The 13,766-nt window shown below is 40.1% G+C and overlaps 1 protein-coding gene across 3 annotated transcripts in view; it reads right to left on the reverse strand.

Moving 5' to 3' along the window:
• Window positions 1-13,766, reverse strand: part of RECK (reversion inducing cysteine rich protein with kazal motifs) — a 141,533-nt gene that overhangs the window by 110,469 nt on the left and 17,298 nt on the right. Inside the window, exons 3-4 of one of the 3 annotated variants that reach the window (XM_074945139.1) lie at window positions 10,681-10,755; window positions 5,060-5,096 (exon numbers count right to left, since the gene is read on the reverse strand). In XM_074945139.1, the coding sequence (XP_074801240.1) occupies window positions 5,060-5,096; window positions 10,681-10,755 (112 nt within the window). Of the gene's footprint in view, window positions 1-5,059; window positions 5,097-10,680; window positions 10,756-13,766 lie in introns of those variants that run through there. The other 2 variants (XM_074945137.1, XM_074945138.1) reach the window with 2 other exon arrangements.

The following is a 13,766-nucleotide window of genomic DNA, read 5'->3' on the forward strand; positions in this document are numbered from 1 at the left end:
GGCAACAGCCCAGACTGGGAGCTAACTAAATAGTTTTAATGGTTGGTTAGATGAGAAATTCTCTCTATTATTTGGCTGTTCTGTGTTAGAATCCAGTATGTGGAAGCAGGAAAGTTGCAGGGCTATTTGATAAATTGTATGGCATAGCCCCTGCTGGCTATCTTCATCAGTCCAAAGAGGAAGTGGGTTATTGGAGCTAACAAGCAAATAACTCCCCCCACTCAAAAAACAAACAAACAAACAAATAAAACCACCAACTGTAACACAGGAGTTTTTAATCCCAGAACCTGTATCTTCTCAGGCAGATAAGCAGAGGATTCAGATGTTCTTGTTGCTAGTGGAAAGCTGTCCAGAGAAGTTGTCTGGATTTTCCTCTGCAACTCTACTTCAGCATCCCTTGAAAAATTTTGAATCACATCTGCATGATCTAGATGAAAAGAAGCCATAAAAAGACAGCCTGCTTCTGAAAGATTTCTTATATTTCTTCATCTGTTTGTAGTTGAAGGAAGCGTCTCTTTGATATTGCCTTTGGCTGCAAGGACTGCTTTTGCCCATAGCTTCTCTTAAAAGCTTATTCTGATGAAGCTACCAAATGTTCAGCCTGGATGTTTGCCTTCTACTTCCGGAAAGAATTATCTTGCTACAGTACTGAAAGCCACAGCCTACCTGCAAATCTGAAGGAGTCCCAGTATGCATCTGGGACAAGGTCGCTGCCAGGGAGATCTTATGAAGAGTCAATTTTATACCTTCGGCCTGATGGGTTAAGTCTTCTTAAAGGGAGACTATCCAGACTGATATCAGAGTAATAGAAGCTGCCTTTAGTTGCACCATAAAACAGACTCTATCCTGTCGTCCATGAGTTGTGATGCAGTCAGATTTTGATTTAGACATTACATAGATTTTGTTTAGCTGCCTTCAGAGTCTAATATTTGTTTGCTCTCACTGTGACTTGACAATGTTCTCCAGTCAGATGGAGAGAGTTAAAAAGTTCTCCTGGAAGCAGAAGGAAAGTGGATTTTATTTGTTTTGCTTTTTCCTTCACCTTCCTCTGAGGCACCTAGAAGGTTCTTTATTAATATCTAAGGTAGTCAGCACTGATGTACTCAAACTCAAATCAGTCCAGGAGAAAGAGCTTTTGCTGGATCCCTTACTCTTCTTCAGAATTGTTAACAGAGCTCACCCTTTTCTCCTCCCAATGAGGAAGTAGGAGAATTTGCCTTTACCATCTTTTTTATGCTATGTACTTTAGTTCTCCCTTGTGAAGAGAAACTGAGATCCTTTAGCAGCTTCCTCATTACTCTTAAATTTGACTGATTTGATCTGGAATGAGGGGCCATGGAGAGCTGGAGACTCATAGCTCCTGGCTTGAATTGTCCTCCTTTTTGTCTTCCTTATGGCTTCTCACTGGAACTGATCTTTGGTGAGGGCGTATTTTGGCCTTCGGTTTAGTGGGATTCCTCTCCTCACTGAAGTTGTTTATTCATTTTAGGTGTGGTATAAAAATATGCCCTGAGTGGAAGTACTCAGAGAGATACTCCCAGAGATAGTTCAGGCACCAATCTTCTGAAGGTCAGCTGTTCAACTGGGAAAATAATGACCCAATTCCACCTCAACAGGCCTGGCTTGAGAATATGGCCTGTTTAAGGAGAGCAGAGGTGTGGCTGGAAAAGCCAAAAGAGGAAGCTGGAAATGCAGTATTGACTAATAGGAGCCACTCCTGCAGATGAGTGGTACTACTAAAGAAAAGCACTAATCCCAAGAGGGGGGGTGGGGGGGTGAGCATTGGCAGCTAAGATAGACACCCCAGGATCAGGCCAGTGGAGTCTGAGGTAGGGGTTACAGGTGGTAGATCCCATGGAGAGGGTGGCCCTATTGTTTTTCTTGATGCAGGAGGAAGTTAGGGCCCTCACAGAGTTGGGATCCACAGAGCTGCCGGAGCCACCTGGTTAATTATACCTTCCCAAATGATCACAGCAAGCACCTTTTCTCCTTCACCATCTTGATGGGCTGATAATGATACAGGGGAAGAAGAGGCTACAGCATACTGTGGAGCAAGAACAGGACTCAGAATAGGCTAAAACTTTCTGCAATATCAAAAGGAGTTAGGACTCTCTGAAGGAGGAAGAGTCACAAAAATTCGGAGCCAAAAATATCACATTCAGTGGGATTTTTTTCCTTATGCTCTGTATTTAGGAAAGCATGCGGTCTAGAAACCCGTTACTGCTACCAGGCAGCAAACTGAGTTGAAGCAGTTTCCTAAAGGGAAATCCTAAGCCCCATCCTGCAGCTGAGAAATCTGATTCTGACTATTCAATTGCAGAGCAGAGGAAAACCCCTCTACAGAAATGGAGGCTGTATGAGAGAAGAACAAGAGTGCTTTTTATATCCAGAGAAAAATCCTACAGTTTCTCTAATGTCAGGAGTACATCAGAGGGACTCCTTGTCAATGAAAGGGGCAGGGGAAAAAAGGCTAGATACAATTATTTTCTGGGTAAGATGGAATCAAGGGGTAGCATGCAAGATGAAAAAAAGCAGAGTGGGAGGAGATTATTGTAGCCAACTCACTAAAATGTCAGTTGGGAAACTAGTGCAAGTAGTAAAAGAATCTTAAAGATTAACAGTCTCAGGGTATTGGAAGTCATGGGTTCAAAGGGAGACTGGCAAAGGAACCACAAACCAGGCAGAGGCTTGATGCGGAAACACTATGACTAACCTGAGGCCGGACAAGACCAGATGAACAGAGAATTTACCACTGATGGGTACAGACCTTCTTTGTCAAGTTTTGCTTGAAGAAAATTAAGAATATAAATAATGAGACAGCAGATTACATGCTTTTAAGATTCCCCCCCATATTTCGTAACAAATGACAGAAATGGCAACTATCAGACTGCAGGAATGTCAGTTACTTTAGAAACTTAAGAGTTAACCTCATGTATTAGGCTGTCAATGCCAGCATTTTAAGATAAGACTGAAAGACATTCTCCACCTAGCCTTATTGGGAAAGGATATATGGGGAAAATGAAAGTAACCACAGACTGCATACCACATCTGTAACCTAGGCCCTCCCTCTCAGACCACAGGAAGAAACTCCTAGGATATGATTTTGTCCATCACCTTGTTATGGAGAGGGAAAACTGAAAAAAACCAAACCATCGCATCATGGACTCTCTACGGTAACTGTGTCACCTGCGCATCCTTAAAAGCAGCTGCAAAAAGTTTGTCATTTGAGAACAGTAGCAAACTGTCCTCCATCTAGACACCAGGTTCTAGATACTAGAGGAAGAAGACTTCCCTCCCCTGATAAGATTATACTGTGACACAGACCATCTGTGATATGTTCGGCCTCAAAAGAAAGATTTCTCTGCTCCCAGGAGAAGAGGGGACTAGAATTCTAACCCAGAAACCTTGCATTAGTTCAGAAAAATCAAGGCAAACAATTGAAGAGTAGCTGCTCAGAACCGGTTTCCAAACAGCAGCAGCATTTTCTTTACAAACCTGTGTTCTAACAGTATGCATTCTTTTCTTTCAAAAAGACCACTGCCCCTCAACTATTCTGTAACTCAAACAAGTCCTCTTAAGCAGGGAGACTAATATCTGCAGTTAACCCTGCACAAGTTGGTTTTCTAGAAAGAGAGATTTGATATTATCCCCAGTTGAAACATTAGCCACAGTCTCTGGAGAAAATACAAAATATTCCTATTTCTTTCAAAGATTTCAAGGTGCTTTGCAAAGGCGAGTGTTGTTATCCTCATGTCAAAAGACGGAATGAACTGAAGCACAGAAAAGTTAAGTTACTTATCCAGGGTTACAATGTGCCAGTGGCTGTACTGGGCCTAAAACCAGATCTCCTGACAGCTAATTATGTTCTAACCACTAGACAACACTGCCTCCCAAGCATTAATTACAAAATACTCCCACAAGATCCCCATTTTACAGACTGGAAAACTGACACAGACTAACGCCCAGATTTTTAAAGGGATTTAGGCATTGCAGCACTGAGCATTGCAACACCTAACTGATTTAGGAGCTTAAGCCTCATTTTCAAAAGTGGTACAGGCACTAATGAGGCTAAGCATCTTCATCACTTTTGAAAATGAGACAGGCATTGCAATGCTGAGCACCACTAAGCTTGAACACCACTAAAAATTTGGGCCGAAGTAGCATAAGCAAGGTTACATAATAAATTAGTGGAAGAACAAGGACTAGAACCTACAAGATTCCTCAGACCCTCTAAATCTACTGGAATGGACAGTTTGATTCCTGAGAACAAGAAAAGCAGGTGGCAGGTTGAGCAGCCTGTAAGAAGAACAATTAACCGTCTTTTTTTTTTTCTCCTGTTTTTCCACTTTTTCAGCTATGGTATGCTAATTTTACTCCAAGTTTCTTTGTCCAAAAGGAACAGGAGAGGGTTACTGAGATTATTCTGTGACAAGGCAGAGCAAAATTAGATAATTTAGGAGAGACAAGATGGGACTTGGAGCGCCAAACTATCTTTAATGAAACAGCTACTACTGAATCTCAGTACGACATCATGAATCCCACCCCCATATTCTAGACTGAATAAGAGCGGTATAAATTTGTAATTAAAAAATTGGAAGTTAAGGTCTAGAAGGGGACAGTATTTGGGGGGGAAAATAGGCAATCACAGGACATCTAGAATCTTTTAAAAAGGCAAAGGAGTGCTGGCTCAAGGCTTTTCAATACTTTTAAGGATGAATTCCCAACCCTTGACCTTTTTCTTCAACATATACAAGAAACGGATAAGAGATATTTGAGTAAACATCAATGTAATAAAACTTATACACTTAACATATTTTCTACATGAGAAAAAATGGTAAGAAAAAAATGTATTTGCTTTCCAATTTTGACAAAGTCAAAGCACCACAATTTGGGGTAAATGAAACAAACAAAACAAACATTTCTGGCTTATGTGGAAGCCTTATCAAAGCAAAACTATTTTGAAACATGTACAATATGGAAACTAGACAGATCTGTTGTTAAATTAAGCCTTTTATCAGCAAAGGCAAAATATAAATGAGAATATTCTAATAGTTCTTACCTGGCAAAGAAGAGTTTATACAACCCCAAACTTCTCCCTGAAAAATAAAATGCAATTAAACAAAAGTCTTTATTTATGATAGATTAAAAGCTTTTAAATATAGTAGATGATTTAGCACTGATACAAAAAAGTGTCAATACCTCTGTAAGATAATTGATTTCATGGAAGAACTCTGCCTCCTTCTCAAAAAAACCACAAAAATCAGAGACAAATGTCATCAGGTGTTTATTGTCAAGAAAAGGATGATGGGACCTAAAAGGACTCCTCTCACTCTACTGTATTTTAATTAAAAATGAGGTTTTGGGGGTTTCTTTTTTGCAGATGCAGAACATACTTTAGACAATGGCAAAAGCTGAAAGCTATGGGTGTTTCTACATCCTGGAAGATGTAAAAGTGTGCATGTAGTAGACAACTCTGTCAAACAGTTACTGTAAGTAACTTCCCTTTCTTCTTCAAGGTACCCTCTGCATATTTCCAGCTGTGGAAATATAGCAAGCAGTACTACCACTTGGAAAAAGTGGGCTGAAAGTGTCATAGTGCTAAAAAGTTCAGAATTCAAACCAAAAAGAAAAGGAGGACTTGTGGCACCTTAGAGACTAATCAATTTATTTGAGCATGAGCTTTCGTGAGCTAAAGGTCACTTTGGATGAGCTATTACCAGCAGGAGATATGCATCCGATGAAGTGAGCTGTAGCTCACGAAAGCTCATGCTCAAATAAACTGGTTAGTCTCTAAGGTGCCACAAGTCCTCCTTTTCTTTTTGCGAATACAGACTAACACGGCTGTTACTCTGAAATTCAAACCAAGATGATGTATCATGGGGGTTACAGTTGTACATAAAGTTATTTGTTTTACCTCTTTCCTTTAAAAAAAAAAAAAACCTAAGGAATTACATGTAAAGAGTAACATTAAAAGGAAGATATTTAAGATGCAAAGTCAAGCAGTTGAAAGTTCGGAATTGTCAGACTTATGGCTGCCCGGGCTGTTTTTTGTTTGTTTGGGGGGTTTTTGGTGGGTGAGAAAGAGAGAAGGATTCTATCATATACCCTCAACTCAAGATGGTTTCTAAACTTTTCCCCAAAATTCCTATTACTTTATCCTTTAAGCTCTCACCCTTAATCCTTTCCATGTAGGTTACAATAATCTATTTTGTATTGGATAAGTATATTTGTCTTTTGTACCATCCAAGACCCATCTGTTCAAGGTGACCTTTTGCCACTCGCTGTAAAAATGGCATAAACAGTCTCCAAATATTAGGGGAACCGAATTCCAGGTTGGTTTGCTACTCTCAAACTTCATGTCACACCTGAGGATTAACTGAAGGTAAGGTAGTAGTGGAGGATGAATTCTTTTCTCTCTTCTTGGATTTACAGGGTCGTCTTTTATATTGCTGCTGAGAAGCAAAGGATTGTTGTTGCTGCTGATAGCGTTGCCTGCCTCTGTTAACATACAAAGATGAAGAATAATTTGGATAATATTGTCTTTAGATATCAAATGCAGGCACAGGAATTATTCTCTTGAAAGGTGCAAGAGACCCAGAGATCCATCAGTTAATCTTGTGTCTCATTTTCTCTAATACTTCATCCATTTTACAACTAAAAAGTCGATAACCTTCAAATAGAAGGTCTTCAATCTTCAGCTTTGTTTCGCGAGGAAGAGAGAAGGAGTATATCACTGCAGCTATCTGTCTTGAATATGCACCAGAGACATCAAAGGACACACACAGCACGTGCCTAGCAACATTCTGGCCCTCCTTAAGGGCATAAGTCAGTCTGCCGCACTCATCAAGAAGATTCTTGGTAAAGATTGAAATCTTGTCCCACAGGTGAAACTGGTACCTCACCATGACAGCTAGGTAGTTAGCTACCCTCAGGTTTAAAGAAGATGAAAAGAATAATTTCCCCCCTCCCATCTCTGTCATTGGGAGAAGAATATAAATATTCCATTCTTATCGCTACGTCACTGCAGCCACCAACAGAGAATTAGGGGAAAGATTGACATGGAAACAAGAAAACCCTTCATACAGAATCTGATAAAGCTTACCTGCTTTTTTTTGCATTTGGTTGACAGAAACCCTTCAGAAGAAGCAGAAAAACTTTGTAGAGGTATTCCCCAGGATGACAGAAAGAGGATGAGTTTCCTCCAGTGAAACAGAAGGCAATTTTGAAGTAGAAACCTTCTGCTGACCAACTCTTTGAATTGAATAGCATCCTCAGGAGGTGAGGTATCTGAGGCTATGCCACCATTTTCATCTAGAGAGGAGTTGCCTGCAGGTTCCTGGTCCTGATGCAAAATATGGATTTGTGAAGATGCATTATCTTCCTTGGCATATAAGATGTCTTGGATCAGTGTAGGGACTAACTCTTGGTACTGGATTCATTGGCATAGGATCTGAGCGTCTTGGATCAGTGGAAACATACCTGCTTCAATGTGGAACCGAGATTGTAGCTCTCGAAGGAGGCTGATACGGAAAACTTGGAGTTGACTGGTATGGAAAAAGCACCCAGGGAGGCACTTGCCACTCCTGTCAATTTGTCTAGTCCAGTACAGTCATAGTTAGGGGATACATGTATTCATGAGAGCCCAAAAGAATGGCATTGAGGTTGAGGGTCCAAATAAACAGTTGGATCCAAGTCTTCCTCTGAATGCGATCCAAGCTCAGATCAGACTATGAAATACACTGGGGATATCACTGAGGTAGAAAAATATCCCATACCTACCCGCTAGTGAATCTTGAGACAACACACCTTGAAAATCTCACATATCCAAGACTGAATATTGCTCATCTTGCATTTTGGACCTCAGCACAGTTTCACTAAGATGGTTGTGGCTGCCTGTGGTCGGACAGAAAACTACACTAAAACTTTAAGTGGAGACTGAAGTATTGTGGTGGAGCTCCATAGTATTTCAGAAGGTAAAAAAATTGAAAGCTATGGGAATTTCCACATACTGTGTGCTACAAGCTCAAGGGCTCAGATTTGGAGTCCTCTGAACAGGGTTTCTTTAAACAAAATGGTAATATTACAGTTCACTAAATGGGATAATTAAGTACATAATGGTTACCCTTACATGATTTCATTAACATTAGCACGAAGTCACTGCATTTAGTGCTTTTTAAGCAAACACTAGAAAAAAAATTGACCATTTCTGTAATACATCATATCAACCGAGTATTACGGAGTCAAAGGAAGATTCCATAGAAGCAGAGGTGTATATGCTAGCAGGTCAGGATGCTGGGATAAACAATGAAGAGATAAACATTTTAAGTGCCTACAAGTGAAGGAATGCTGAACATGTGCCTCTCAAAAGATATGTAAAAAAGTACTACTCACCAGCAGTGAAACAATAGCCAATTCTGGCAGGAACAAACTCTTTGTGATATTTCTTTTTTAATACAGTACTTACACATGTATATAAAAAGCACTTATCACCTTGCTAACATAGTCAAGATCAATTCCCTCTACTCAGCCCTCCTCCATCACCAGCCTCCCTCTCTAAATCAAAGCAGACTAGAAGCCAGCAAAAGGAGATATTGCTGCCATTAGGGGAAAAAGCTGGCTTCTGGCACTGCTACTAGTCACCAGATCACTGATGAAAGGTATTTCCCTTTCTTTCCCTAAAAGATAACGGAGTTTATTGTGATTACTGCACTGTTTGTGACTACTGCATTGAACCCAATCCTCTAAGGTATTCCAAGTGGCCTCCCAGTCTGCCAGTGTCTGCATTCCACATTCTCTAATGAGTTGCTAGAATGCCTCCTCTACCCCACCATCTGAGAGATCTGGAGAGGAAATTTCATATATTCATGTTCCAGCAAGCAGAAGGCTATACTGGAACACATTTTGTATGTCTTTTGTCTAATATTATCAGAGTACTCATGAAAATTTGATAGCAAATAAAAAAACGGCGGGGGGAGTGGAAGGCAATGTCCGAAAATAATAAGCATGGAGTTAAACTAGAACTGCTAAACTTTTTAAACAGAAAGATACCTAGATTGCTTTCTCTTTATCAAAGCACTATTAAAGATATGAAATACACGGTTGTGGAGTGCAATCACACTTTTAAACGATTACTATTTCATAAAAGTATATTCCATTCAGTACTTCTCTCCCACATTTGCCCCAAAAATTGCTAGAGACCATCCCTTTTTTCATTCAGTTGTCCCCAAAACACAGAAGCTCCCCATCCCTGACTCTATATCACTCTTGAAAACACTTTCTTCCATGACATCAATAAACCCTAGTTGCCAACTCTGAGAAGCATTAACTCTGTAACATAACTAAATTTAAAATAAAAAGCAAAGTTATCAACACAACGCTATCACCAACTTGCAATCTGGCCAGGAACGGCAAACCACAGCCCCTGGGAGTTGCGTGCAGTCGTGCCTATGGATGGTCAATGTAAACAAACTGTCTCACGGCCTGCCAACGGATTACCCTGATGGGCCATGTTTGGACCACAGGTTGCCCACCACTGACTTACACCATCAGTTTTCAAACAGTGGTCTGTGGACCACCACTGATCTGAAAGACTTAACTGATGATCCACAAAAATAAAACGTTTAAAATCATGCCTTTGTGGATTGGGAGGGGAGGCATTCCATGAGGGGGAGCATTGTAACAAAGTGATCCATGGAACATTAAAACTAAAGAATAACTAGGCCTATACACTGTACATTTAGACAGCAAATTCTTTTGGGCAAGGACTTGGTCTTTACTAGTCTATCAAGAGCCTAGCACACTGCTGACACTATATAAAGTAATAAAAACTGATCAGTAAAGTAAGAAAATTAGAATTTTGTATTAGAATTTTCAAGCAAAATTGTTGCTTTTCTAAGGCAGAAGGGCTTTTGGATTAATTAATCTGAATATTATTTAATAATTATTTATAGTAATATAACTGAATCAGCAGTTAGATACAATCCACTCTATAATTTTCTAGTAATTAACTGGAGAACTTTTAGTTAGCTCATTCAGATATCCATAATTTTACTTTACCAATAAAAAGATTGCTCCAGATTCTCAGCTATGACTGAGGAGCAGTTAGAACAGCTATAGAGTTTACCTTTGTACTATCCCAATGCTGGACAGGCTGTGTGCCAGGCTTGTCCCCTAGTGAAAATTAAAATAACCTGAAGGCTGCTCTAAATTATGCTGGCTGCCAACAATTCCAAGGAGAGTAATAGCAGCCATATTGCACCAGACCGTCTGGCCCAGCATATACAAAGCTACCCTCAACATAAGGCAGATCTTAACCTCCACTATCTCTCGTAACTGCCATGAACCCAGGACATTTAGCAAGATTGTCAACTCTCTGATTGCATCATAAGTCTTGCAATATTAGGTCTTTTCTTAAAAACCTAGCTCCCAGAGTCAAGTGATTAAATGACAATCTCATCTTTCATTTTAAAAAGTTTTCTAGACCTCACACTTTGGGAGGAGAAGCTTGAAAACAAACCCTAAAGGATCAAAACCCAAATAAAATGAACCCAAAATTTATTATATTTAAATTTCAATTTTTAAGCCAAATTTCATGATTTTTGAGACTTCATTCATGGCTTTTGAATGTTTAAAATTGTCAATACTGATTCAGCAGTTTTATCAAAAACAGTCAAGGCTTACCATTGACTCTGGGCAATATTCTGGTGCCCGCTGCAGCAAATGTTTCAAACGGGAATCACTTTTAGAGGATAAAATCTGTTACAAAGAAGATCAGAAGATAACACATTTTTAAAATATCAGAACTAATTAGGAAAAAAAAGTATAAGTATACATTCAAGCTCATTTGACTTCTTTTTTAAATTTTCCCTTTCCTAAATTCACAGTTTGGTTTTATTTAATTAGTAAGTTTTTGTGATAACTTTCATTAGCAGTAAATTTGTGTAGAAACGTACATAACACATTCATATATAAAGAAAGTTTACTTTAATTTGAGTTTACTGGACAATCTTTCAGACATACAGCACTTGTTTTTGGAGAGGGAAATAAATTTTCTTCTTGTTTCTAAAAATGGAATATATATTCTCCTAATCAGGAACTCTTGGTCCATTCAACAGCATGAGATTGATAGTAAAAACCACAAGTTAGACTGTAGCAAAAGTTATAATATGGAGATCTTTGGGGACTCAAGAGAAACAAAGCTGCTAGAACCTAATTTCATGCTTCCTCGCTACAAGACACATTTTATAAATACACTCCAGCTAACTTTTGACTGAAAACAAGGAATTACTTTACTGCAGTTCCACTTCTCTAAATGTATCATTTGACTGGATTCCTACCCTTTGGTAAGGAGTGCCTGAAATTCATGTAGCTTTCAAAGATTTTTTGGCCCTCAGAAGCATAGGCAAGCCAGTCCCATTCTAAAACCAACTGGCAGTGCCTCAGTGCCCTTTAGAACAACCAATTTCAGCTCCTTGGTGACTGGAAAGTAGAGAGCTCCCCAAGTTATTGAGCAGAAAATGGACAGCTTCCCAAATTATATATGTAACAGATGCCCAATGAATATTTATGACAGTTTCATCCTGGGGGGTTGGGGGGGAGGGAGGTTGTCACTAAAAATATTACTCCCATTTCCCCCAACCATGACAGTTGCAAGGTGAGAAGGAATCAAGGCAAATGATATCGTCAGACAAGTTACTTATCTTACAGTGACTGTGGTTCTTCAAGACATGTTGTCCACATGGATCCCACTCTGTGTGCAAGTGCCCAGAGATTCGATTCTTTTGGCAAGCAGTGTGCATTAGGGCCATTCCTATACCCTGGATGCCCTCATGCCTCCTCACCCTAAGGCAAAGTGTGGAGCTGGCCCAACTGACTCTCAGTTCCTTTGCCAATACAGAATCCTGGTAGTACAGAACCCCATAATTGTGGGGAAGGAAGGTGGGTTATGGAATCCATGTGGACAACATATCGAAGAAACAAACAGAGAAGACTCTCTCCTACTGCACACCCCACGTCCACCTCATGGCAGCAGTTTGTCCTTGTTGAAAACTGAGCCCTTGGAGAATACCCTTCCTTCCCACTCCCCTGCCATCACTTTTGGCAATCACCTTTTTATTTTTGGAAGGCCTGGAAGCAAATTATCTCAGGCCACTCAGTCTTGGAGATTATTAACGTGGGGCACCACATTCAGCTTCATTCCCTTCCTACCCTCAAACCCTGTGTCTCCCATTTAGCAGCAACATCAGCTCATCATCCTTACGTCCACGATCATTTTACCACTCTACAGTTGCTAGATTCCTCATGGGCCTTATTTATGCATTTCCCCCAGTCTAGGAGCCCCCTCTCTCCTAGGACCTAAATATCATGTTAATGTGGTTAACGGGACATCCATTTGAGCCCCTAGCAATTTTTTCCTCTATACCCATGAGCCGCAGGTTGCCCATCACTGCTCTATACCATCTATGAAAATTACTTTTTCAGTAGCTATAAAATCAGCTTGAAGGATAGTGGAGATTCAGGCCCTCATGACTGGTCCACCTTAAATGGTGTTCCTAAAGACAAAAGGGATCCTTAAATCTTATTCCCAGATTTTCTTGTAAATATTTATTTCACAAACCCCACTCCAACCTGGGGGCAGCCAAATTCCATACCCTTGATGTGATTAGGGCTTTTCCATATTACTTTGAGAGAGCAAGACCCCAGGCTGCTTGCTGAATTTGTAACGAGAGAAAGGTCAGGCAATATCCATCCAAAGACTATTTAACAGAGTATCTAATTACATTATATCATGCAAGGAGTTGGCTAGATTAGATCCACCCATGTGGCTTAGAACCTACTCCACCAAGTCTCATGCAGCTTCTCTCAGAAGCATACCAATTTCAGAAATTCGCAAGACAGCTAAGTTGGGATCAGTACAAACTTTTCCCCAGCACTGTTTCTTAGCTGAAGCCTCAAGATCTGATGCCTGCTTTGGAACAGACTGTCCTGAAATCATAATTTAAATAGGACTTCTTTAGCACCTACCTCCTGATTGGGATCACTGCTTGGTAGTCACCAGAATACAGGTGTACAATCATTTGAAGAAAGAATGGTCATTTATCCTCTGTGGTTCTTCCTCAGCAGCTCCAATTATACGTCTGGATTATAGTAATAGGTGGAGGGTATTTATCTAGAGGAGCTTTGTGACCTGGCTTGCTTTCTCCTATGGGCTAGCAGGTAAACTTTCAAGGAACGGGGAATGTTTCTCAAATCTTTCAGAGACTGGAGGGCTTCATCAGTTCTTGTATACAAGAGCTCACAACCTTCAAATGGGAGGTCTTCAAGTGTTGTCTTGACCTCCTCTGATATTCCTGAAGATTGTACCAAGAAACCCAGATCATCAATGGAGGTGGCCACTGATCATGCTGCAGAGATATTTGAACTACCAATTCAGCTACAGCAGACTTTAGTTCCTCCTAATGTTATTGAAGGAGTTTCTCAAACTTTGATACCCTGTCCTAATTAAGATAATCATATTTTGACAGAAGTGCCTGGTAATTTGTAGTGCTCATCTGTAGGTTTGACAAGAAGTAATTTTTCCAGAAAAATAAATTAATTTTTATATCCTTGTCTTTTGGTGTAAATTTTGGGGGTCCCTGTTATCTGGACCTTTGATGCATTGCCACAGCTATCAGAGATCCAGGAACTGGGTGCACGTAAAGATATTCAAACCCACTTGAAAGGACTTGATCTATATTTTCAGAGGTAGATGCACCAGATGCTAAACT

This window comes from Natator depressus, chromosome 2, assembly GCF_965152275.1.
Source record: "Natator depressus isolate rNatDep1 chromosome 2, rNatDep2.hap1, whole genome shotgun sequence".
NCBI classification, from domain to species: domain Eukaryota; kingdom Metazoa; phylum Chordata; order Testudines; family Cheloniidae; genus Natator; species Natator depressus.